A 23107-nucleotide genomic window follows, 5' to 3' on the forward strand; every position below is an offset into this window, starting at 1 on the left:
CGGCCCACAGGCGCCGGCTCTGAGGAGCGGAGCCCGCCCGGCAGATTCGCCGCGCCGCGGCCTCCCGCGGTCAGGGCGGCGCTGCCCGCCGCTCCCTGCCGTGCTCCCTCCTCCCGCGGGGCCGGGCGGCCCACGGCCGCGTGTGGAAAGTGCGGCGGCGGACGTTCAGGCGCCTCCTCCCTCCTTCCCTCCCTCCGTCCCTCCCTCCCTCTCTCCGCCCGCAGCGGATGAAAACAAACAGCGGCCGCGATGGTGACGATGGCGGCGCGGCGCGGGCCGCGGCTGTGAGGCGGAGCAGCCCGAGCGCCGGGGCCGAGCAGGAGGCGGCCGCGGGGCGCTGAGGGGACGCCGAGCGCGGCGGGGGAGCGGGGCCCCGCAGGGCGGGCAGCCGGGCTTGGGCGCGGGATGAGCCGCCCCGCCGCCAGCACTGCCGCCCCCGCGCAGGTACCGACCCGGGGCGGAGGAACGGGTGGGGGGGGGGGGGATCGCCGCTTCGGGGATCCGCTGCGGCGGCGTTGACAGGCCGGGCCTGGCGGTGCGTGCGGCCTGCTGCTGCCCGGGTACACCGAGGGGAGCGGCCTGCGGGCGGCCCGGCTCCGTCCCCCTGCTGCCCGCTGCGCCCTCAGCGCTGCCCGATTCCCGTGCGGTGTGACGGTGCTTCGTGTCGGCGGCTGGGGGGGGGCTTACAGGCGGCCGCATCCTTCGCCTCTTGTCTATAGAGGGGCTCCTGCCACGCTGAGCTGTGGTTGGCCGCGCAAACGAAGTCTGGAGCAAATCCAGATGAGCGGCCTGACGTGGTGAAGCCGTCCCGTTTGCGGAGAGGGATGTGACATTGCACTCAGTGGTCGTCCGGGAGGATCAGGCAGGGTCCCCTGGGTTTCTTCGGGGTTACATCAGCTCAGCTTTCGCGACCGTGCGCACGTGCCGAGCTGAGACGTGCTGATGGTGCTGTGCTGCGGGGCGTGCAGCCGCACACTGCGCTCCAGCTCCTGCACTTCGGCCCGACGCGCGGCGCCGGGACGGACCTTTGTGCTGACGCATCTGTAGAGCTCAGGGAAGTACAAGTGCAACTGCCGGTCAACTCCGTTTTGTTTCTGTGCAGGTGGAGCTTTTGTAAGGCACTTCCTAAACTGGAAAGTCATTTGTCAGTTACAAAATTCTGATCAGAAGGAAAAAAATGAGTCTTTAGTAGTCCAAACTGAACCGTACAGTGAACTACAGAGCCTTTGATTTCATTAGGATGTTTGTATCATATGATTCAATTTTCCCTCTACAATCTCCTTGTCTGTAATTCTTTTTTTAAACTCATAGACTTTAAAGAATGAGTGTGGCACACCTTAAGTTCATACTGTTCCCTTCTCCCTCCCTCCCTTCTCCCCAGGTTTCCAGAAAACCTGCTAAGGGGAAATGGAGATTAACTTCCAGTAACTGCAGTGGAGATTAACTTTCAGTCTGTGTGGGGCTTGACTCATAGGCCTAGCCTTGGAGCTGATGTCTCCATCATGAGCTTTTTATAGTTGCTTATTAATGCGCTCAGAATACCTGCTTGCACTGGCACTTCTTGATCACTGAAGGGGATCTTCTAGGAAAGCCTCCTTAGCAGCCAAGCCTATTTATCAAAGACACTCTATTAAAATCTTCCAAAACTTTCATGTTTGTTTTACCTGAATGATTCAGCAAGGATTTTTTGGAGATTCACACAGGACACACTCAGAGATTGGATTCGGGTCCTGTGTTTACAAAAGAGCTCTGAAAGAACAGTGGCAGTAGGGAACCAGTGTGGGGGCATGGTCAGATAATGGGAAGAGAACTGGGCTGAGAGCAGCCCGCCTTAGAAACAACAGGCAGGGCTCTCACTGCCCCATGCTCTTTTCATTGTGGGTGTGCCGCTCTGGGATGGAAACTTTGAAACATGTAGTGTTGAAAAATAAAGGAGAGCATTAAGAGTTAATGATGCAGAGTAACATCTCAGTGGTGGAAAGTAATAGAAGCAGCCTGTATGTGCTTTTTGCAGCATTAACACTAATGCTCGCTGTATGTCAGGTGGTTTGGCTCCTTTCTCATGTGTATGTCAAACACTCAAGCACACTGAATTCCCAGACATGAAAGCTGTACAGTAATGCACAAGTGCTGCTGTGCACCTGCTGCCTGGCACAGCTACAAGTGCCTGCTTGCAGCCTGGCTGCTGGCAGCAGGCACAGCACTCTGGGAGCTGTCCTTCCTCGGGGCTGGAGCAGTGCTTGAAGGAGACGGCTCTTACAGCCTGTTGCATCATGCAGATGAGGTGCCATCACCTCACATTCACGTGCCTTTCTCCTTGGTGAAGGAGACTGCAACTACCAATAATGTGTTAAGGCACAGTGCTTAGGTATCTCACTGCTGGGTAAGGCTCAAATTCTTCCCTGCCTCACAGCATTGCAAGGAAGAGTGAGGCTTTAGCTAACAAAGCCGTGTAGCATTTGTCCTTCGAATGTTTTTCCTAGAATTCTCTGTTTGGAAGAAAGCAGAAACAAAGGCATGAGTAAAAAGGTCACGGAAGTGGAGATTGCAGAAAGGCAGCAACAAAGCCAAAAGTTGTGTGGCTGTGATGCTCCGTTTACCTGTGAGCAGCCTGTGTGCAAGGTTCAAGAAGCATGGTTTCTGTTTGGTTAAGGAGTTCTTTGGTTGAGGGGAAATCAGTCATCTGTGGATTTCTGAATGAGACCAAAGGTCAGTTCCTTCTGCTTGTTACTCCGTGTAAAATTCGATCACGTCCCCCCAGAGCGGAGCACTGCTTGAGTGACTGGTGCTTAGCAAGGACTTGTTGGCATCACAACCTATAGGACTTAAGAGTTGGATGAGTTTGGTCAAAACAAGTTTAACAGATTTCCTTCATGTTCAGGTCAGGCAGTAGCAGCTAACCTGAGGGTACCAAGGCATTTTAAACCAAAAGTGATCTCAAAGGTGAATACTTTCCTAAGCCTTAGCAAATTGCATATAACCATCAGAGCATCTCTGCAAAAATGAGGAGGTGCTGGCTGCCCATGACAGGCCTTGGGCGTGCCAGGAACTGAGTTCCAAGGTGATTGTTGTCCCTGAAATTACAGCTCCCTGACATGAAATCCTTGCTACTATGCAGTAGGCTCTGGTGAGTCAGCTGTTACAGCACTGAGAGATTGAGGTGAGAGTATGAGCCTCCAAATATTTTGTGGATGTTTCAGAAAGCTTGGGATCTTGCAGAAGGAATCCTTATTCAGATGGAGCAGGGCAGAACTGTAAGGCTCTCATCCTCTGACCCCCAAATCCAGGGCATGTCTGTGAGGGCTGCTTTTCTCCCCTCTGGAGTTATTTACGTACAAAACTGTTAGATTTATTACAGTGCACAGAGAACCGTGTTGATGCTTCATTTCCTTTCCCAACAGACCAGTGAGCCTAACATCTTTCATTAGTTTTATAATATCTTGCAAGTCAATATCCAGATGTTTTTTTCCAGTCCCATGAGGAAAACATGGGCGCTTTATTTGACAGCTCTCCTGCACCGTAGGGTATAGCACTTCCTTGTAGCTTTCTCCTCAGGGTTGTAAATAAATGCTCCTTCTTTTCTCATTCAAAGCTCGTTTGTTTTCTCTTGGATGTAAATTTCAGTATTCTGTTTGCTAAGAAAAAGATGCACTTTTTTAATGCAGCATTTTGTTGGCTGTGTGATCCAAATTTTGTTGTGGGTTTTGGCCCTTCCTCCTTTACAGTGCTTTGCTCCGTTAAGCTGAAAGAATAACAACAGTTCACTCTTGTTTTCTTTTGGAGAGGGAAGGGTCTGTTCTAACAGCTTGATTTTTCTACATTAGAGTGGTGCATCACTTAAACATCTAGTGCTTTAAGTGCCAGCTTTCTTTTGCATCCCTCCTGCAACAGAGAAACGTTTAGTCTCTGGCTGATGGACGTTAAGCACAGGAAACATTATGAGGAGGTTAAAATACCCAAAGGATAATCTGATAGTGCACCTACAGCTTATGTTGTTAGATTTTACATCAAACCATAGCTTATAATTAAAGCAGTGGAGCATGGGAGACGTAGTATGAATGTAGCTGAGGAACTTCCCACCTGTGTAGGCGCTCAGCTTTCTTTTTAGAGTCATTCAGAAAGTGGCACTCTGGAAAATGCTTTGTAAGTTGCAGTACTCTGATGTAGCAGCATGACTTAAAACAGGCATTTACTTCTGTTGATCAGGCTGTTCTGAATAGAAGCTGTGGGTGTGCAGTCAGTGATGATCTGGTGTTCTGCAGGTGACTGGGGTTACTGGCCCCTCGTAGGGCTGCAGTTCCACCTCTGTGTGAAGGTGGAGCACAGAGTGCTCCTGCTCACTGAGAACAGCAGTGCTGCTGCGAGGGGTGTGATGTCTGATGAGCAGCTTCGGGGTGATTAGCTGTCTCAGAACGAAAACAGCAACGGGAATTAAGAATGAATTAATACTTTGAAGGCTTATGAGTAAAAAACATTGATTAAAACTGCTCATTAAGGCAGTCCTCTCCGTGGTCTCTATATGATTATTAACCTACACGTGAAGAAACTGAAAGAAAATTACTGCTTCTCCCAGACCATGTGATGTGATACGGCAGAAATCTGATCAGTAGTTTGGGCTGCCAGCTTCAGGCACCATGTGAGCTACATAGTGCTGCTAAAATCTTTCCTAGTCCTTTGACACGCAAGCCAGTGTAATTGAGGGAGGTTGAGTATTTGTCATCAGAGGCTTTTGAGAGAAGTGCATGTAGAATTGTGGTCCCTCCATTGGCAAAAATACATCTTGTTCAGTTGGTTGTAGGTGGATTTGCAGCCATGCGGATTTACTGCCACATTTACCCATGAAAACAGTTTGTTTTTTCCCATGCAGTTAATTGAGAATATATTATATCTGAAGCCATACTGCTGGGTCTGATGGATGGCTTGATGCAGACCCCAGCGTGGTGTTGAAGTCTTAAAATCCAAACAAAAAGCTGAAGGAAGACTTCATTCCTATGTCTGTATATTTCAGATTGTCATATGCAATGGACACTGATCTCAGTTCCCAGGACAGGAAGGACCTGGACAAGTTCATCAAGTTTTTTGCTCTAAAGGTAATTTTGTCTCCCGCACATAAATCTTTCTTTTTTTTCTTGTTTAAGGAAAAAGTCATAGGATCACTTTGAGGCGCACCACACCTGTGTCAGCGGTGGGCTCCCATCAACACATCTAACTATCCTGCAGTTGGGTGGTAACTTCTGTTGGGCCCTGAACTTCCTTTTTTTAGCCCATCTGAATTTTTATATTGCATTCAAAACGAATAATACCAGAATATTCTTTTGAATTATGCTGATATGTAACTATTAGATTTGGCCTAGTACCTAGATTTCACTGCTTGGCTAGATGATTTTAGCCCAACGTGAATCGTGTCCTTTCTGTTTCAGACGGTACAAGTAATTGTCCAGGCCCGACTTGGAGAGAAAATCTGTACCCGATCGTCGTCCTCTCCAACAGGCTCCGACTGGGTAAAGCCATGTTTGTAAAGCAGCTCCATAAAGTCTCCTGTTTGTTGTTTATTTTTGGCATCGAGAACACAATACAGTTCTTACAGTGTAGTGCAGCCCATAATAACTATTCATATAATAGCTACTAGATTCAATTATGTTGGCTGGCCTTTTTTTTCCTTGTTGACACACAGCATGTCACTCAGGGCTTTTGAAGGGCTGATTAGAGGAGAGATAAACGATACCTCTCAGCAACTCCTGCCAGCTGACTAAGGCTCATTGCCAAGATTTGCTGGAGAACGGGTGATGAGTTCTTCTCTGACACAAGTTTGCAGCTCTGCAATTCAAGACTGTGTAGTAATGGGCTTTATTAAAACTGGAGAGACTCAAGGCCCTGCTCTGTGGGTGAACATATGAGGCAAGTGAGAGAGATGGAACAAGGTTTTTATGGCAGGATAAAGAAAATAATTTGAATTAGCAGTCAATGATATGTTTGCAAATATAAAAAGCCTAAAGCAATCTGGGAATTCTCTATTTCATAAATATTTCAATGAACACGGACCTAGTACGTTACATACCTATGAATCGGTTGCAGCATACTATTTTTTCATAGAAATGCAAAAAATGAACCTTCTCTTCCATTCTGCAGTTCAATTTGGCCATCAAAGATATACCAGAGGTTACTCATGAAGCAAAGAAAGCCTTGGCAGGACAGCTACCTGCTGTTGGACGGTCTATGTGCGTGGAGATTTCTCTTAAAACCTCAGAGGTGAGGACAGAGTTAAAACAGATGCTGATTTTTTGTTGTTATTATTTTTTACTTGGATCCCAGCTCACTTTCCAGAGTTCTTACCCTTTAGCTCAAGATAACATGAAAGCATCTTCAATTATGAAGTTAGGCAGTGTGCGAATTAAATGTATTGTTTGGCAGAAACAATTCACTGCAAATCTTGGGGCCAAACACATAGATGATGAAACAGCAAAACTTAATTTCTTAAACCATGAGATGCTTAGCTACTCTGAGGAAGATATACCCACAGGTGATCAAGTTCTAAGTGAGGTGCAACACACCTTTTCCTATTGTTGCACTGTAAGAAAGGGGGAGCCAGAAGAAATATCTTTACTGAGAGGAGTGGTTAATACTGATTGTTAATGAAAATGTTTGTGCACTGAAATAAGCCTTTGTTTGCCATCTTTCTCTGATCCAGGGGGATTCCATGGAGCTAGAAATTTGGTGTCTAGAAATGAATGAGAAGTAAGTGCATTCTTCTCACCACCTTTGTGTTTGCTATTTGTTTGTTTTGGCTGATGAAACTGGGCAGTACTCAGTCCTCCTTGATGAATGAGCACATAATTGTCTGTGTGGTTTGTGACACTTCATGAAGGTCTTCTCTTTGCCTAGTGCAGCTGTTAAGTTGTTGAATACTAGTGTCAAGAAAAAAATAGTAAATTTGTTCCTTCTTAATTCTTTCATTGCAATTAGTATACTCCCCTGCCCCCCAGACAAAAGAGTTCATCTGCTCATTAACTCCAAAAGTTTCAAATACTGTTCCTGGGAGTAACATTTTTACAAAGCTGCATGACATTTTTCAGCAAGTGCATCTACACCAGGTGACTGGATTGAAGTAGGGCTCTTGGCTGAGCACTGGGATCTTATTTTGTCATTCTGGCAATAAAACTGACTTAAAACAGTTCACTCAGACTCATTTTGATTAAAGATTTCCTTTCTTGTTAGGAACAGATGACTAACTTTTTCATTTGCATTCTGTAGGTGTGACAAAGAAATCAAAGTTTCATACACAGTATACAACAGGCTGTCTCTACTGCTGAAGTCTTTGCTTGCTATAACCAGGGTAACTCCAGCCTACAGACTCTCAAGGAAGCAAGGCCATGAATACGTGATATTGTACAGGTAAAGTGGAATGTGAAATTCCACATCTGGAATAGAATCAGCAGCAACTCTAGAATTGCATAGGGCAGCTGTAAATGGGGTAAAAAGAGATGAGCGACAGTAAATTTGAACTATTTGGATCTGTCTACTACTGAAAGGTGATGGAGAACTTCGGGCTGTGTTTTTATTACCCTATAGCCTCATCCTGAGCTGTTGAATGCTTAAATAAGTATTTTTTTGTTAGGCTCAGCTACCTCTCTTCCTTTTTATGTGGCACGTCTTCCACTGACATAGCTGGAAGGTTGATACAGGCAGTCTAGCCATGTATCTCTTCATGTATATCATGTATATTCTCTTCTCCCAAAGAGAAAAAGTGCTTCCAACTGTTCAACTCACAAAATTAAATAGGGAGTGCAGATATGTAAAGCATTATGTCCCCACTGGACCTAATAGCTTTACCTTTTTTCTTTTCCTGCAGGATATACTTTGGTGAAGTGCAACTGAGCGGCTTGGGAGAAGGTATGGCTAGGCAGTACACAGAAATTAAGAGCAGAACTGTTTTCCATACTGGTGAGCCATTTGTTACTGTTCCTGAGTGCTATGAACACAATAAAACCTGAGGTTTATACAGTATTTCTGTGTGGCTCAGTGAAGTCGTGTCATAAAGTGACAGGTGTAATGGGGTGCTTAGGCAAAATCTAGAGTGATGGCCAGTTTGACCCAGAATTGAAATAAGAATATGGAAGTACATTTGTAAGGAGCAGGACCAGTAAAGGAGACAGTGATCTACTCAGGTTCAAGAAGCACTTCAGAATAGTATTTCAAACCAAGATAGGAAGTAACATCAGGAGTTTGTAGACAAAGCATCCCACCAGGGCAACCTAGTGCTGCCTTGCTGCAGATTCTGCATGCATATTTGGAGTTCTGATTACAAGGGATAATGGAAGCACTGTTAGAAATAAGGCCACCAAGTAAAACAGTAACAAAAATAAGTAATCAGATTCTGTGTAATCAGTAGAACTGATAATTATGTTTTAACTTTATAGGTTTCCAAACAGTTCGTGTTGGGACAGTGGGTACCCCAGTGGGCACCATCACTTTGTCTTGTGCCTACAGAATCAACCTTGCTTTCATGTCAACCAGGTGAGAAAATGAGATTATGCCAGAATCTTTCACAGAAATTTACTTTTAATCCCCTCATGCTGTGAGACCCTACATCTTTCCCTTCTGCTTACCCTTTCTTGCTGAAATTCTCCTTAATGGAGAATATTCTCTAATGCTTAACTCTTGCAGCACATGGAGTATTTGGGTTGCCTCGAGTCAGATGCTGGGACTCCAGATTGCCAGTGCATGCTTGGAGTTGCAGAGCTGAATTGTGATAATACTGTGGTCCCATTAGCAGACGCTAGGGCTCTCTGGATATCAGGAACTGGAATATAGAAAGGAGTAAGAGTAAAAGCAGCCTTACAATAACACCGTTGCTTGTTGCATTGCAGGCAGTTTGAGAGGACCCCTCCTATCATGGGGATTATCATTGACCACTTTGTGGACCGCCCCTATCCCAGCTCTTCACCCATGCATCCCTGCAATTACAGGTGAGGAAATGCTGAGAGAAGTCATGGGCCATGGTGAAGGCATCGTTATGCCCAAATACAGAGCCTTTTCCACTGACTGCATGGGAATGGAGACTGGAAGACTGGGGTCTATCATACTTATTTAGCTGAGCGTATAAGGAGAGGCAACATTTTGCTCCTTGTCTAGAGTACTGAGTGCAGCAAGCCCCAGGATATTGCCAGATTCTTTACGGAAGGGTTTGGACACAAAAAAGGTTTAACTTTGACTGTCTATGAGTTTGAAAGGGTAGCACTTAGTCTTGCTGTTAAACTACCCAGAGCTATGCAGCTCCAGAGATATCCAATGGGGAAAGATTAAAGATGAATTGCTCTTTGTTCTTTGTTTCTCTGAAGTTCACGTGAGGATGCTCAGACTGGGACCAGTGGTATTGTTTGACAGTGGTTCTGGAAATGCTGAAACTAGTAGCATTGGCTGGCCTAAGAAAATTTTTCTTTGGTATAATAAATAGGTAAAAATCAGAGGGAACCATTTCTGTCTCGGGTAGAAAAGAAGCCCTTAAAATAGTCCTGGGCAAAATTAACATTTCCATACCCTCTTTTCCTCAGTTCTGCCAAGTAGATGTTGAGAGCCTTTCAAAATTCTCCTTTCAACTCCACACAGATACTCTCAGCCTGCTTGCAGCATTTGTCCCAGCATGTTTTGCTATTTGTTTGTTATGTGGAATATTTCCAGTTTGGATGTTCTTGTTTTCTTGCTACTTAGAGCTGGTGAGGACAATGGTGCAGTATACCCCTCAGTAGAAGATTCCCAAGAAGTGTGTACTACATCATTCTCCACCTCACCTCCATCTCAGGTAGGAGAAAACAAGATTTTTTTACTTCTAGATAGAACCATCACTGTTAGTGTAGTGTGTGTACTTCTACATTGACTACTGTGCAAACATGCAGCCTCCTGACACTCATTAAAATGTGTAAGCTTCTTATTCAGATGGTTGTACTCAGAGTAAAACATGGTCAGATACTGTTCTCAACAAGATGCTAGAGGACTAGAAAGACTGAATTACTGAGAAAGACTGAAAAACAGAGATACACTAGAAGATGATGGCAGTGTACTAGGATACATACATGTGCTGATACTGCAGAAAGAGGAATTCAAGAGATCACTGTCAGGCAGCGTAAGTAGAAGTAACCAGCTGACACTGAGAAAGAAATACTGAAATATCAGGAAAATATTTATGGCACGGTCATATTTTCCAGGATGCAGAATGGAAAAGCAGGAAAGACAAAAGCCTTATTACTAGTTGGACCATCTAGAACGAGTTAGGGGAGCAGGAGTAAGTATCAGCAAAGAAATGGGTCATCATATTGAGCTGGGGAATTAATTTAATTTGCTGTACTTCCATGCAAATGTTACTTAAGTTTCAATTTTAAAATACTCATAAAACAAATACCTCGTGAACCTTGCAAAACAGCAGTTTCTCCCTTTTCTACTGTCCATACATACTTGACTCCACACTTAATGTACTTTGAAGGCTTGGGCATTTGCTCTTCACCTACAGCTTTAAATATTCAGGAGCGTTCTTAGCTGTCCAGCCAAGCAGGTGGCTCTACTGCATTTTAAGGACAATCTAAAGACTCTGCAAATCTCTTTTGCTCTGAGTGTAAAACACAGAAAGATGTAATATTGGAATACTATTCCAAGCTGAAAGAATTTGCTATGGGACTTTCTGCTGCTTCAGAGGAATTTGTTTGATTGGTTTAATAGAATATGTTCTACTGAATGAATGAGGCAGAAACAAACTTTTCTTAGGAAGCATTTTTGCACCAAATGGCATTTGAGTGACAGAGCATTAGGCAACATTGAACTGATCAGCAGGCACCCACGGTAAGTCTGACAGAAGAGAGATGTTTCTATTCTGGGATACACAGCTCAGGAGGTGTGCTTGTGGCTGAGTATTGTGTATTGTGTATTCTGCCTGTTCACAAAACAGATTAAATGCAGGAGGGTTATGAGGAAATTTCCACTGACTTGCTTGTGAAAGTATTAAATAACACTATGAATGTTTGTAAATACAGCAGAGCTGAAGCTGGGATTTCCCTGGGGAACGTGAAGTTTTACTGTCACTGAAGGGAAAAAGCTTTACGAAACCAGATGAACCCTGAGGATTCACACCAATCATGAGCCTACATTCTTGCTTTTTACATGGCTCATAGCTTCTGTTTGCTTATTTATAAACAACTGCCAGTCTTCTTTACAATAGTTAGATTGGTTTATTTCTCCATCTTTTTGTTTACAACTTAACACTTAGGAGAACACAGGAAACAGTGGGGTAGACAGTATATAGAGTGCGTAGACAGACTGTTCAAAGCTCTGCCTGCCTTCCCACTAGAAATGAGGCCTAGCTGGCCTGATACAAAGCAGCAAGTGTTAACTCCTCCCCATAAGCTTGTACAGCATATACATGGTGTGTTTCTAAAGTACCCCAAATGCAGGGTAAAATCTGGCCATGGGTAGTACCCTGAAATGAAGCTTTCATAAAACCATGCTAGTAGGAGAATAACTGGTATAAGGTATGCGACTGAACCAGATTTGGGTTACCCTTTTTGCATTAGCACTCTTTTAAGACAGCATTTACTTCTGGAGTGCCAGTTCTGGTGAAGGAGCTCTCCCTTCCCATCAGTATGTTTGAATCTCCCCTTAGTCTGGTCCCTCCTTAGTCTAAGGCTGCAGCACGGACATGAAGAAATACAATCTATTGCTCTTCCAGATGCTGGAGGACTAGGAGCGTGTTCATAAAATTGGAAAGTAATTAAATTAAATGTTATTTTTACATTCCAAAAGTAAAACTGTTGTTATCTTTGCTGATTGGCTGGTAACAGTTCTATTAGCTGTGGGACAGAGCCTCTGGCAGTTACTTTCTGTCAGTATTCACTGGAGTCTTAAATATTACGTGTGCGGAGCAGTTCCCTGAGACCAGAAAGCAGTCAGTTCTTCATAAAATGAACATGTTTCTGGCAGTACTGAAATATTCTGCTCTATGTGTAGGCATGGCTGCTGCAGCCACTCTTTGCTAGCATTCAGTTCATCCAACTCTTTATAGTTCTTCTCTGAAGTCCTTTTCTCTCTCTCTCTCTCTCCTCTCATTCTTTCTTTTCTTTGTTTCCTCTGTGCGTCTGTGTTTGTGCACAGTGTGTTTTTACTGTCACAAAGGCACATTTTCAGACCCCTCCTCCTGTGGTGACGGACACCTTGAAGGTCCCAGTGATGGGGCTGGCCTTTTCACATCAAGTGAGTTGCCAATAGAATGTGTTACACGTGGCCAGAGGGTACAGGCGTGACTGAACAAATACAGGAAAGTACAAACTTGACAAAGCAGAATGTTTGTTGTGCATGGGAAAGGCTGGTCAACCCAAAATGAGGCAGGTATGTTATTTGAAAATGTAACAGTTTGCAAAACCTGCAGCCCATCCATCTGCGTGAAGCAGCTTGTAAAACTCAAAGAGGATACAAGAGAAAGAGCAGCTTTCAGCAAGGTTTTAAAAGGATTTCACTGGAGTGAGTTTAAAAAAGAAAAAAAGGCACAGCATAATTTTTCAGGCTGGTTGAGAGGGAGCTAGCATTCCCCACCTCTGGGGTGGGAGCTCAGCCTACAGCCATAACACTAAGGATGCAGTGAAGAGTACAGCCTGTCATTGGCAAACGACAGCTATATGTAGCCTGACAGAGCAAAGGGACAGAGGAAACAAAAGGTGTAAAAGCAAATTGATTTTCTACTCTTAAAGAGGAAGGAAATATCTAATTTAATAGGAATACAGATTTTGGTCCTGCTGACACAGGAGGTACTCCAACTTCAGCCAACATTTCTACCTTTGTTAGGAATCAAGTCTGCTTAGGTCTTTCTCTTGCATGGATTTCAGTGAAACTCAGCTGCTTAAATGCCTTTACAGCATTTGTCTCCCAAAGACTGGACAAGCACCCTCAAGTAAACAACAGCAGCTGCAAGGATTAATTGTTAGTCAGAGAGACACGTGGCAAGGGAGCACTGCTGAGCATTTTATCTGACAGTCAGTGGCCCTAGATCTTGCACAGTCATTAATTAGAACTTTTTCTGGATTACTGGATTAAAATGGAGATGCTGTTAATTTGAAGGAGAAAACATAAATTCACTTCCAGGTTACAAGTAACACCTTATAGAGACCTGAGTTTACTCTTCTTTGCTTACATCTGACAGGTCTGTCTAAAGTCCTGTTCCTCATGTTTGTGCAAGTGTCTCACAACAGTGGACAGAGAAGTACCTTTATCAAAGGAACATTTAGCTACCACAAAACTCTAATATCTGAGCAACACTCCCTAGGACTTCTTAAGGAATTCCTTCAGGAAGATGAGTGTAATATCTTCAAAGCAACATGAGTTCTTTAAAAAGAGTCAAGTTATGTGGACATTCCTAGGAGAAAACTAATGATACTGTACCTGCTTTTCTTTGAAAAGAGATTGCTTTGTTGAGCTTAACTAGCCTCATGTGAATAAAAGCACTGCACAGCATTCAGTTTCCTGCAAATTACGTCAGTGTTGGCACTGCTAGGGTATCACATGCAGAGCTCTGAGAAGTGTTCCTGTTGAGGTCAAGACAGCCAAAGCCAGAAAAACTTACTTAACGTGGTTAGATTTCTACTTAAGGGTGTGTAAGGAACTTCTGGGTTTCACTGCTTGCAGCACATCACTCCTAAAGCAATCTCACGAGGGTTAGCTTCCTAGTTCTCTCTTTATCTAGCACGTTTATGAGGCACTGTATTCTTTGGCAGAAGCTATCTGAACAGACTGTGAAGATCAGCTTATTTTAACATGCTTTCAGAGAGGACTTAAATGGCTGATAATGCATTTATTTGTTCTCTTGGGAAAAAAAAATATCTAAAAGTTAGCTCCTTAAGTGTGCAAAACAAGCCTGTAGAGCAGAGCTTCCCTGTGACGTGTAGAGAACCAGTCCTGTTCATGACAAAGCCCAGATTTAGTCCTCTACAATATGAGCTTTTAAAAATAATGACCTTCATGAGGGAGTAATGAAAATCTAGCGTCCTGTGCCAGCTGGAAACACTGTGCTGTGCCTCTGGCTTCTCCTGCTCCTTCTTCAGTGACTGATGATTATTCAGACCATGGGACATTCCCCCTTCCCTTCCTCTCTCCTCTCCCCTTGCCCTTTTTTTTTTTTCTCTCTCTTCTTTCTTAGCTTTCCAGCTCTCGTCTTTCCTATCAGCCTGCTGCCCTGGGAGTTGGATCAGCTGACATGGGGTATCCTGTACTCTTTGCTGGTGGCTTGAATGCTGCACACCCTCACCAGGTACTTGTAGAGGGTAGAAGAACAAGCGTGGCTGGTATTGCAACCCTCTTGTGTCACCTCTACACCTGAGGGAGGCCTTGAAACTAGTGCATGCATTAGTATCTTGTCTGTCAGGAATGAAAAGAATCCAGGGTAAGTACAGGGAAAGCACAAGTTGCACAGCAGCGAAGAATTGGCTCCTCAGCATCTTTGACTGTACTGAGATAGGGTAGGGGTCATGCAGAGAAATGGCTAAAAGATGTCAGAGCTGTTTGTAAAACTAAATCCAACCTATTTGCCTGCGCTGATGAGCCACTGATTCCAAGGCTTGGCTGTCTTACAGAGCTGCTGCCATTGTAGCTGTCTGAGCACAGCACTGTAACCTAGATGCAGGACATGCTGACAGACCACACGGGTGTGTTTGCATTCACTTAGCAGATAAAGTAAGATCTGTTCTGCTGTGCAGGACAGGCCTGAAGTGGAGAAGAGTAGGAAGGGAACAAGAAAGAGCTTGTACTGAGATGATCACCTGTTTGACATCATCTGCTGCCTCATGGGTGTGAGAACCCAAGTCATATGGCAAAAACAATGACTTAGTCCCAGCACATGGGAATCTGCTCTGTACTGCACTTGGTTGTTGACCTACTTTGGAGTTATCTAACTTAATTGTTCCCTCTCCATATCTCAGTTGATGGGTCCAGGCAAAGAGGGGGGAGTTCCCCCAGTTCCTAGCCAGCCAGCACATGGCACTCAAGCTGACCAAGAGAGGATGTGCACCCCACTAGATGGAGTCCACTACTCTGCAGCTACTCCTTCTAGTAGGTAGGTTGGTTTTCGATGACCTTCCACTTGTGCCAACCCATTTGGAATTGTGTTAAGATAAAACTGTTTTCCTCTTCTTAGCTATTGCTTTTAGCATACTGTTATTCTCCTCCCCCTAAAAGAGCTGGCAGTTTTAACTGACTGAGCCTTCCTAGCACTTTCCCAGGTACCTTATGGAAATAGTCCTCTTGCCAAAAGGCTCAACCTTTTTCTTTTGTTATTTTGAAGTTCCAAATACTTGTGTTAGGAAAGCAAACAGGCCAGAGAAATAATTAAAATCCATATAGTGAACTGATCGTCCTGGCTCTGGCTGTTTTGGTGCATCAGACTGCTACCTCTGTAGCCAGAGTGGATAACATTTTGCTTCTTGGCCTTGCTTCCTGAAGACCCTTGTGACAATTGTATTACTGGGAAAGTAATAGTGATGAACAGGAACAGTTCTGAACATATACATTCTGAAGTTAAGTCCCTCCAAAAAAAAGAAAAGGCTATTTCAGTCAGCAGCTTCTCATTCAACTAAGTAGTTTTGTTCCAGATTTAAGCAAAAATCTGATTCCACAAGTGTCCCACTCTACTTTTCTGTTTACAACTGAGGGGAAAGGTATAGTACAGGGAATAAGATCTCTGTTTTTCTCCTTTCTAATACTGTGAGTTAACCCAGAAAAACGAAGGAGCCTTTCAGAACACACTATTTGCCTATATTGGTGATGCAGTGAGTCACTAGCTTGTCTTCCTTTCCTAGCGAGGACACGGAAACAGTATCAAACAGCAGTGAAGGGAAGTGTGGCTCCCCACATGACCTTTTGGAGACCATCTTTATCCGGAAGGTGGGAGCTTTTGTCAACAAACCTATTAACCAGGTAACTAGCAGACAGTTTTCTCACAACCATATGCTGCCTCTCCTGCCTCTTCATACAAAGAGGAAACAAAACACCCCAGTGCCAGGGTAGACCGGGAGAACGAGGGTGCATATTTCTGCCTGCAGCATTTGCCTGCAGTTTTGTCAAAGGCATACTTTACATAAAATCCTTTTGGGATTTGACAACTGCTGAATTTGCCCCACTCTGCCAACAACCAGTGTGAGTATGGAAGACTTCATACTCCACAGTGATCCCACAAAGCTGGCAGCAAGCCTCCTTTCCTTGAAAGGTTGTGCAGTATGCCAGTTCATTTCTGCTTTATGTTTTAAATAAAACATAAAAGTTTTATGCCCCCATCTACACCCTTTGGATGGATGAAGGGGGTTTGTTTGAATGTGCAGCAGCCTGTTAACCCTTGCCTGCCCCGTGTAAGATGTTGTAATTTGGAGTGCGTATCTGTGTTAGGTCAGCTGAGTACAACCTACTTTATGTCTTTTTAAATGAGGTTGTCAGCATCCTGACAAACCAATGATGTGATCTTGGGCAAATGTTAGTAGACCTGACAGAGACTTTCAGTAGCCTTTGCTGTGCTGGGTGAGCAGAGCCTATTAGTGAAACTTTGTTTGCTGAATCTCCTCAGGTGACCATGGCCAACTTAGACATTCCTTTTGCTATGTTTGCTCCCAAGAATGTTGAGCTGGAAGATAACGACCCCATGGTAAGCCCTTTGCCAGAGTATAATTTGTGCCTTCTCAGTATCCCTCGTGCAATATCTATGCTATTCCCTTCCATGAATACACTTCAGAGTTTATTTTGAGGAGAGAACTAGCAGCTTGAAACCCAGGAACTGGGGTTTCCTGTGTTGAGTCTTGGGCACTCTTGGTATGCAAACAACATGTGTGTGTTAGTGCAGCATGTGCTTATTGTCCAGCCTCCTAACTACCCACACAGAATAAAAACATGCAGACAAATGAGATCATAACATCACTACTCACCGTCTTCAATTTCTTGGGCAGGTCAATCCTCCTGACTCCCCAGAAACTGAATCTCCTCTACAAGGCAGCTTACACTCAGAGGGCTCCAGTGGCAGCAGCGCAGGGAACACCCACGATGACTTTGTTATGATTGATTTTGTAAGTGCCCTGATCAGTGTTCTCACATAACACCTACATCTTGGGTGGGCTTCAGGTACTGGTACAATAGCAAATGACATAAAAGTTGTTTTCACTGGAGGGAAAAGACTCATTGTTCACACTTCCAGCAATTGCCAAACTGCAGAGGCACTGATAACACAAAACCAGCAGCTACCAATTAAGTAATCCAGCTCCTACCAACACCTGGGCCATTTCTCCTCCATAATGCTTAAAGGAGCCAGGTTCCACAAAAATGCTCCTTTCCAAGTGTTCAGGCAACCACAAATCTTGGCCTTGGTAAAGCTAAAGCCGGAGCTGTTCAGTTATTTAATCTGTGCTATTACAACAGTTGTAGCACCAAGATGTTTACTGGTAGCAAGTAGTGTCTTTATTTGAGATGATGACAAAAGGGAAGCAAAGGTCTCTGAATGAGGACTGACAGTAGTGTTTCTCATTCTAGAAACCAGCATTTTCAAAAGATGACATTCTTCCAATGGATCTGGGGACATTTTACCGTGAGTTTCAGAACCCCCCACAACTCAGCAGCCTCTCCATTGACATAGGAGCTCAGTCCATGGCAGAGGATTTGGTATGGAACCATACAACTTCTGTTTGTGGGAATCATACGTTATAGTACTCTCCCTATTCCTAGTTTAAAAGAATCTGGCCAAGAGGGGGGGGTTCCTTGCTAGTATTTTTCAGATAAATGCACATTTGTTTGTAGTGCACCTGAGCCTCTGAAGCTTTTGTGTTTATGTTTGAACTGAAGTCTGCTATCGCATGCTTGCTGTAGTTGTCATCCAAACTCTCAAAACAATTTCCTCAGAACTGATCCCACGTCTGGTGTGTAAGGGTTAGTGTCAAACTAGGCCTGATCTTGCAGTCTGCACACAAGTAAAATCCTGGTGGATCTGCACAAGGCCAGGCCCCAGTGCACTTACTCTTCTGCAGAACAAACACACTGCGGTCGGAATGCCCTTCCCAGGGTCCCTTGTTGGATCCTGTCAGAGGACTCTTGGTGCATGTAAGAAGGGGAGCCCAGACTGGTGGAGAGGGGTTGGATTGCTTAGAAAAGAATTTTTGCCTTACAGGGAAGCTTTAAATGCACTCTCTATCTGTTGTGAATGAGTCCTGAGCTGCACCCCTCTTTGCCCTTCCAGGACTCATTACCAGAGAAGCTGGCAGTCCATGAGAAAAACGTCAAAGAGTTTGATGCCTTTGTAGAAACCTTGCAGTGAAGTGATCTTCCAGTCTTGCTGCAGCAGTTCTTCCTCCTCGAGGCATCCTGGAGAACAATGTCAACAGATATGTCACCCCTGCTCTGTCTTTTGTCTTGCTTTGACTATTCTCTTCCATCAAGTGAGCTTTCTTTGATTGCTCTTTCAACAGCAGGTACAGCTTATCTGCTGGTTTTCCTCAGCTGCTCCACTGCGTAGTCCTGGACTGCTCTTCCTGTTCACGTTCAGCCGTGAATTTATGACCAGTAGATACACAGGAAGTCAAACTGCAACGTATGAAACTCATTTTCTCTTCAGTCTCTGGTCTGTGTGGAGGGGCTTTGCGAAAAATTGCCATCTTCTTCCTCCAAAGATCCTACGATGTGAGTTCCCTCAACATAGCTTCTTGCTAATAGATGCTTTTTTCCTACAGTCTTTGATCCTGTTAGAGCGTAGAAAGCTTTGGGTCATTTCTAAGGTCTGTGAGTTCAGTGGATCAGTGGCTCTGTGTCCAGGACATCCATTCCGCAGAATGGGCCACTTCAGCCTGACTTCAGTGTGAGTGCCTGGAGCACAGGGAGCGACATCGGCTTTGGGACCCGTGTGATACAAGTTACCTTTGTTTTTAGCTTCTAAGGAACGGAGTCTGTACACGGTCGTTCTGTGACACCTTCTGTAATGGCTTGCTGATAAGCAGGAGTGAAACTACAGAAGTGCTTTTCCACATTTCCTTCCTGGGTGTACTGACGCTCAGCTACGCTGAGTTTACCAGTTTTGACTGTGTTGGCAAGCCTGCACGTAGCAGCTGTGATGCTGAATTCGTAGCCTCTGCTTTTGAAATGTAACTGTAAATACTAGGAATCCTGATTCTTTAGGGTTATGTAATTAGGAGTCTTAGTCTGAGATTCTTTCCTCTAACCCATGCAAACTCTCCTGCTTTATGGTTAATAGATGATCTTAAGAACTGAGAAATATTTATTGCTTTTAAAGAAACCTATATTTAAAAGATGTTGTTTTCATGTAGTTGTGCAGGTCATTCTGCCTTGGATCACTGCAGACAGCATGTGTGCCATGGAACCCTGTCCAGCAAGTCTCCTTTTGCAAATATCCAAGATATTTATTTTATAAGACAGACTTGATTATTCTAATATCATGCTCTGTTTTGGGGACTGTGTTTCCATTACATCCCGTCAGGGCCTGCTGATAGAATGAAATGCACACATCAGCGTAGTGGAGCGGCAGGGACTTAGAAGCTGTATTCTGATAGGTATGGATGAATTTGCAGCGCTCTTCAGCTGTTCAGAAGGCAGCTTCTATGAAGAAGCACATTTTTGGGAGCTTATGGTACTTTTTAATCAGCTGGCTTTCAATGAGCTGAAATTTTATTTTTGTAACGAGCTGGCTATTAGCAGTGCGTCCGGCTGGCAGCACTCTGTGGTTGATTTGGTTGTTGTGTGTTTTGTCTGACATAAGGACAGGAAGAGAAATGGTGACACTAAGCAGAAACTTAGATGAGGTTGGGCTTCTTGTGGTTCGTTTTCCTCCTCCCGTGTGTAACTAGAATGAGCAACTGCAAGGCCCCTTACACTTTTTTTTTCCCCCTTCCTCCTGAAGTGGTGTTGTTCCCTCTACACTGAGGAACCATCTTCACATCCCTACAGTGGTTAAGTAACTAGCCTTCAAGTCAGCGCGATGTGGCAGCTTCTTCAACTGTGCTGCATTCTGCCTTGAAAGAGATGGTTTGCAGATGACTGGGGAAGCCCATCTCCTCTCTAGAACACTAATTCTGTGCCACCGATAGAGCAAGGAACCGAGCTCAGAGTAGAGCTTATCTTAAGGTCAGAGCAACACACAACTCTGCCAGCTTTCTGGTTAAGCAGCGTGCTCCATGGGAGGACAGGTGAGCTCTGAAGCTCCAGGTGATATCAGATCCAACTTTCCTGGAGCCTCACACAGGTGCTGCTTACTGCTTGCAAAACAAGACACGCATTTTGAAGAAGTGGTTTAAGTTATGTGGGATTCAGTAAATACTCTTGTACACGCAGGCAAAGCCACCTTGCTTTTCAGGTGGAAGGAGTATCAGAAGGGTGCAGAAACACAAGGACTGGGAGTGTCACCCAGCTCTCATCTCTGCTCACTGCTTGGTCTCCACAGCCCTGTAGGAAGTCACAGCTGCCCCTCTGTGGGCTGTCACCTTTCCCTAAGCTCACAGCCAGGGCGTGGGAAAGCTGTACGATCTGAGCTGCCAAGCAGCAGAGATGGGGTAAAGTGCTGGCTTGCGCTGTATTTCAGGGAAGAAGACTAGAATAGTTTGAACTTCATTTAGCCAGTGCTCCTGCTGTCTTCTGGGTGCACTGAAAAGCTGTGGATGGAGTTAGCAGCAAGCATGCTCATTCTGCTAATCCTGCCCAGAAGGTCCCTGGAGCCAAATACTTGTGCTCACGTGTTACTACAGCTCCCACATCTTGTAGAGAAGAACTTTGGTGTGGCAGTCCTTTTCTATAGAAGGCTGGAAATTAGCCTATGTAAGCTGCTGGTGTTGAGCTGGATGACCATAGCAATAAAGATTCTCTAGGGCTGAGTTATGTGCCTCTTTTCTGGACATTCCTCAGCTTCAACACGTAGTTGCTACATCTAGGCTCTGAGCTCTATGACCACTGTGCAAATGCTCAGCTTCAGGAAACATCTAGGTGCTGCTGTAGCCTACTACAGATCGTGTTATGGGGGCCGCTTACTTTAGCAGACATCTGCTCGAGTCTGTGCTAGGGACGGCATGTGTATAGCTGCTGCTTTACAGATATTTTGGGTGAAGGAAAAGGCTCCTAAATTGTATTGTTTTGGAAATAGTCTTTACTGTACTTCAAGTATTCGAAGAATTTCCAATAAAACTTTTATGTAAGCAACGGACGGCCGCACTGCTCCGTCACGCGCTACTCTCCGCATCCACCCACAGGTGTGGGGCGGTCGCAGCCCCTCAGCCCTTCTCCTGCAGGAATCTGGATGGGCAGAGCTGCCTGCCTCTGCCAGGGGTAGCGGCTGCGGTGCCCCACTGTGGCAGTTCCAGGGTCAGCCAGGGTGCATAGCACTGCTTAAACTTAACCCCACGTAATGCGTGATGCCGCGTAACATGCTGACATCTTCCCTTCGAAGGAGAAACAGTAAGGTAGTAGAAATCTGTGCATGAATACAGGCAGTGCTGATTCAGGCTGCGCCGTAAAGGGTGTCTTGGTTACTATAAAGACAGAGGAAGATGCACGGGAAAAAAAAAGTGTCTTAGTCAAGTTCCTATGAAGGGAAGTACTGCAGCTTGGGGAGCGAGGGTGACTGAGTAACAAACTTATCAGTAACCAGTATTCCACTGTGCCCACACAGCTCCTGAGCTGCGCACAGTATAGGTGTGCACGTACGTGTATTTATCAGCATCACTGCATGCACTAAGAAAAGATGCTGCATGATGTGAGAAGCAGTAACTGCCAGCAGACTCACAGAAACCGTCCTGGGGGATCTGCAAGGCCCACCAGTATCTTCGCTATCACCAAGGCTATCACCACTCGCATGCTGACCAGGAGCGAGCCTACTTCACATACTATAAAAAATAAATAAATCTCTTCTGAAGAGTATCCCTAAAGCCACAGGGCAGCTACACATGAAAACACACCCAGCCATAAACGCTGTGTTCAGCACTGTGGCTGCACACAGTATATAGGTCTTGCTGGGATCCTGCTGGCACCACCAGGGACAGACCCACTGCCCCCACACTCCTCCAGAGCAGGGCACAGATTACTGCAGCACAGCCCCAGCAGGGAACGGTCAATGACCAAAGCCCAGAGATGGGCATCTGGGGACTGATTACTGAGACACTGCTGTGCAGCCATCATATAAACTGCACTGACCCCATTACAGTGGGTCAGCACAGTCCCAGGGGTGGAAAAATCAGACTGAAGCCTGTGAATTCACAGACTACAGGCAAAAGCACCGTCCACATAGAAATGCCCCACAAAAATATTAAGTAAGCCCCTCAACTGTGGATCTGAAGTACTGTGCAGTAAATGGCAGCAAGTAAATTAATAAATCAGACCTAAGGAGCATACATAGAGTAGTAGTTGTGAACTGACGCCAGGAGCACCTCCACCTCTATACAGCTGACAGCTTCTCACAAGTCATGCTGAATAATGCTGACATGAGGAACTGGCAACACTGGAATGCTCTCAGACAGCACGAGTCTTAAATAATACACAGTAATAACGATTGAAAAGCAGCACACAGTTGTAGAAACACAAGTGTTAACATGAGAAGCAACATCCAGACTACAAGGCATGCAGCCAGGGCTCCTGGTGGTGTGCTTTTACCTCCAGTGCTCTGTACTCATCCTACTCTCATATCTAGTATGTGTTTCTTTGTTATGCTGCACCAACCACTTTGTGTGTAAAAGGCTACTAGCCAAAAAGCTTCCTAAGGTAACCACGAATTACAGTTGTTATCCAACAGGAAAAGTTGGTTAACCATATGTAAATCAAGGGGTGTAACCCTAAGCAAAGACTATATAGTAAGTACACGGAGGAGTTAGTGACACACGGAACAAATCAGTGTCAGCAGGCACAGGCCTGTGCCTCTCTGCACTCGGCCACTGGAGAAGCAGAACCAGCTCACCCTAACAGCCAACACTTGGCTCCCGCTCGGATGAGATAAGCAGTGCTGCTGCCCCACTACTCCCCTGGCAGCCCTATGCAGACAGATGGCAGGCTCATCTGCTCATCAGCTCATCAGGACAAGGAGACAGTAACGTGGATGCCCAGCCCTGATCGAGCTACTGCC

General features: G+C 45.1%; 1 protein-coding gene across 6 annotated transcripts; it reads left to right on the top strand.

Moving 5' to 3' along the window:
* The first annotated feature begins 363 nt into the window (after positions 1 to 363).
* On the top strand, positions 364 to 18927 carry ATG13 (autophagy related 13). Of its 6 annotated transcripts, none has more exons than XM_065754896.1 (18): positions 364 to 444; positions 5009 to 5090; positions 5421 to 5501; positions 6130 to 6249; positions 6689 to 6735; positions 7252 to 7392; positions 7850 to 7890; positions 8418 to 8514; positions 8868 to 8966; positions 9709 to 9799; positions 12136 to 12234; positions 14171 to 14281; positions 14949 to 15082; positions 15825 to 15942; positions 16583 to 16660; positions 16959 to 17075; positions 17536 to 17664; positions 18236 to 18927. In XM_065754896.1, exons 2-18 carry the CDS (start codon positions 5022 to 5024, stop codon positions 18311 to 18313), a joined length of 1650 nt encoding a protein of 549 aa, XP_065610968.1. In that variant the 5' UTR covers positions 364 to 444; positions 5009 to 5021; the 3' UTR covers positions 18314 to 18927. The 6 variants fall into 6 exon arrangements, with proteins under 6 accessions (XP_065610968.1, XP_065610969.1, XP_065610970.1 ...); XM_065754897.1 differs by having other exon boundaries at positions 14198 to 14281; XM_065754898.1 differs by lacking the exon at positions 12136 to 12234.
* Positions 18928 to 23107: the final 4180 nt, after the last annotated feature.

Source organism: Cyrtonyx montezumae, unplaced genomic scaffold (genome assembly GCF_038088225.1).
Source record: "Cyrtonyx montezumae isolate F1298 unplaced genomic scaffold, pur_monq_1.0 scaffold_10, whole genome shotgun sequence".
NCBI lineage: Eukaryota > Metazoa > Chordata > Aves > Galliformes > Odontophoridae > Cyrtonyx > Cyrtonyx montezumae.

Bases quoted from the DNA above. Each gene is read 5' to 3' on its own strand.
- ATG13 (XM_065754896.1), top strand. From the start codon at position 5,022: ATGGACACTGATCTCAGTTCCCAGGACAGGAAGGACCTGGACAAGTTC. The intron at 7,891-8,417 runs GTATGGCTAGGC...TTAACTTTATAG, and splicing joins ACTGAGCGGCTTGGGAGAAG to GTTTCCAAACAGTTCGTGTT. The intron at 12,235-14,170 runs GTGAGTTGCCAA...CTTCTTTCTTAG, and splicing joins GGCTGGCCTTTTCACATCAA to CTTTCCAGCTCTCGTCTTTC.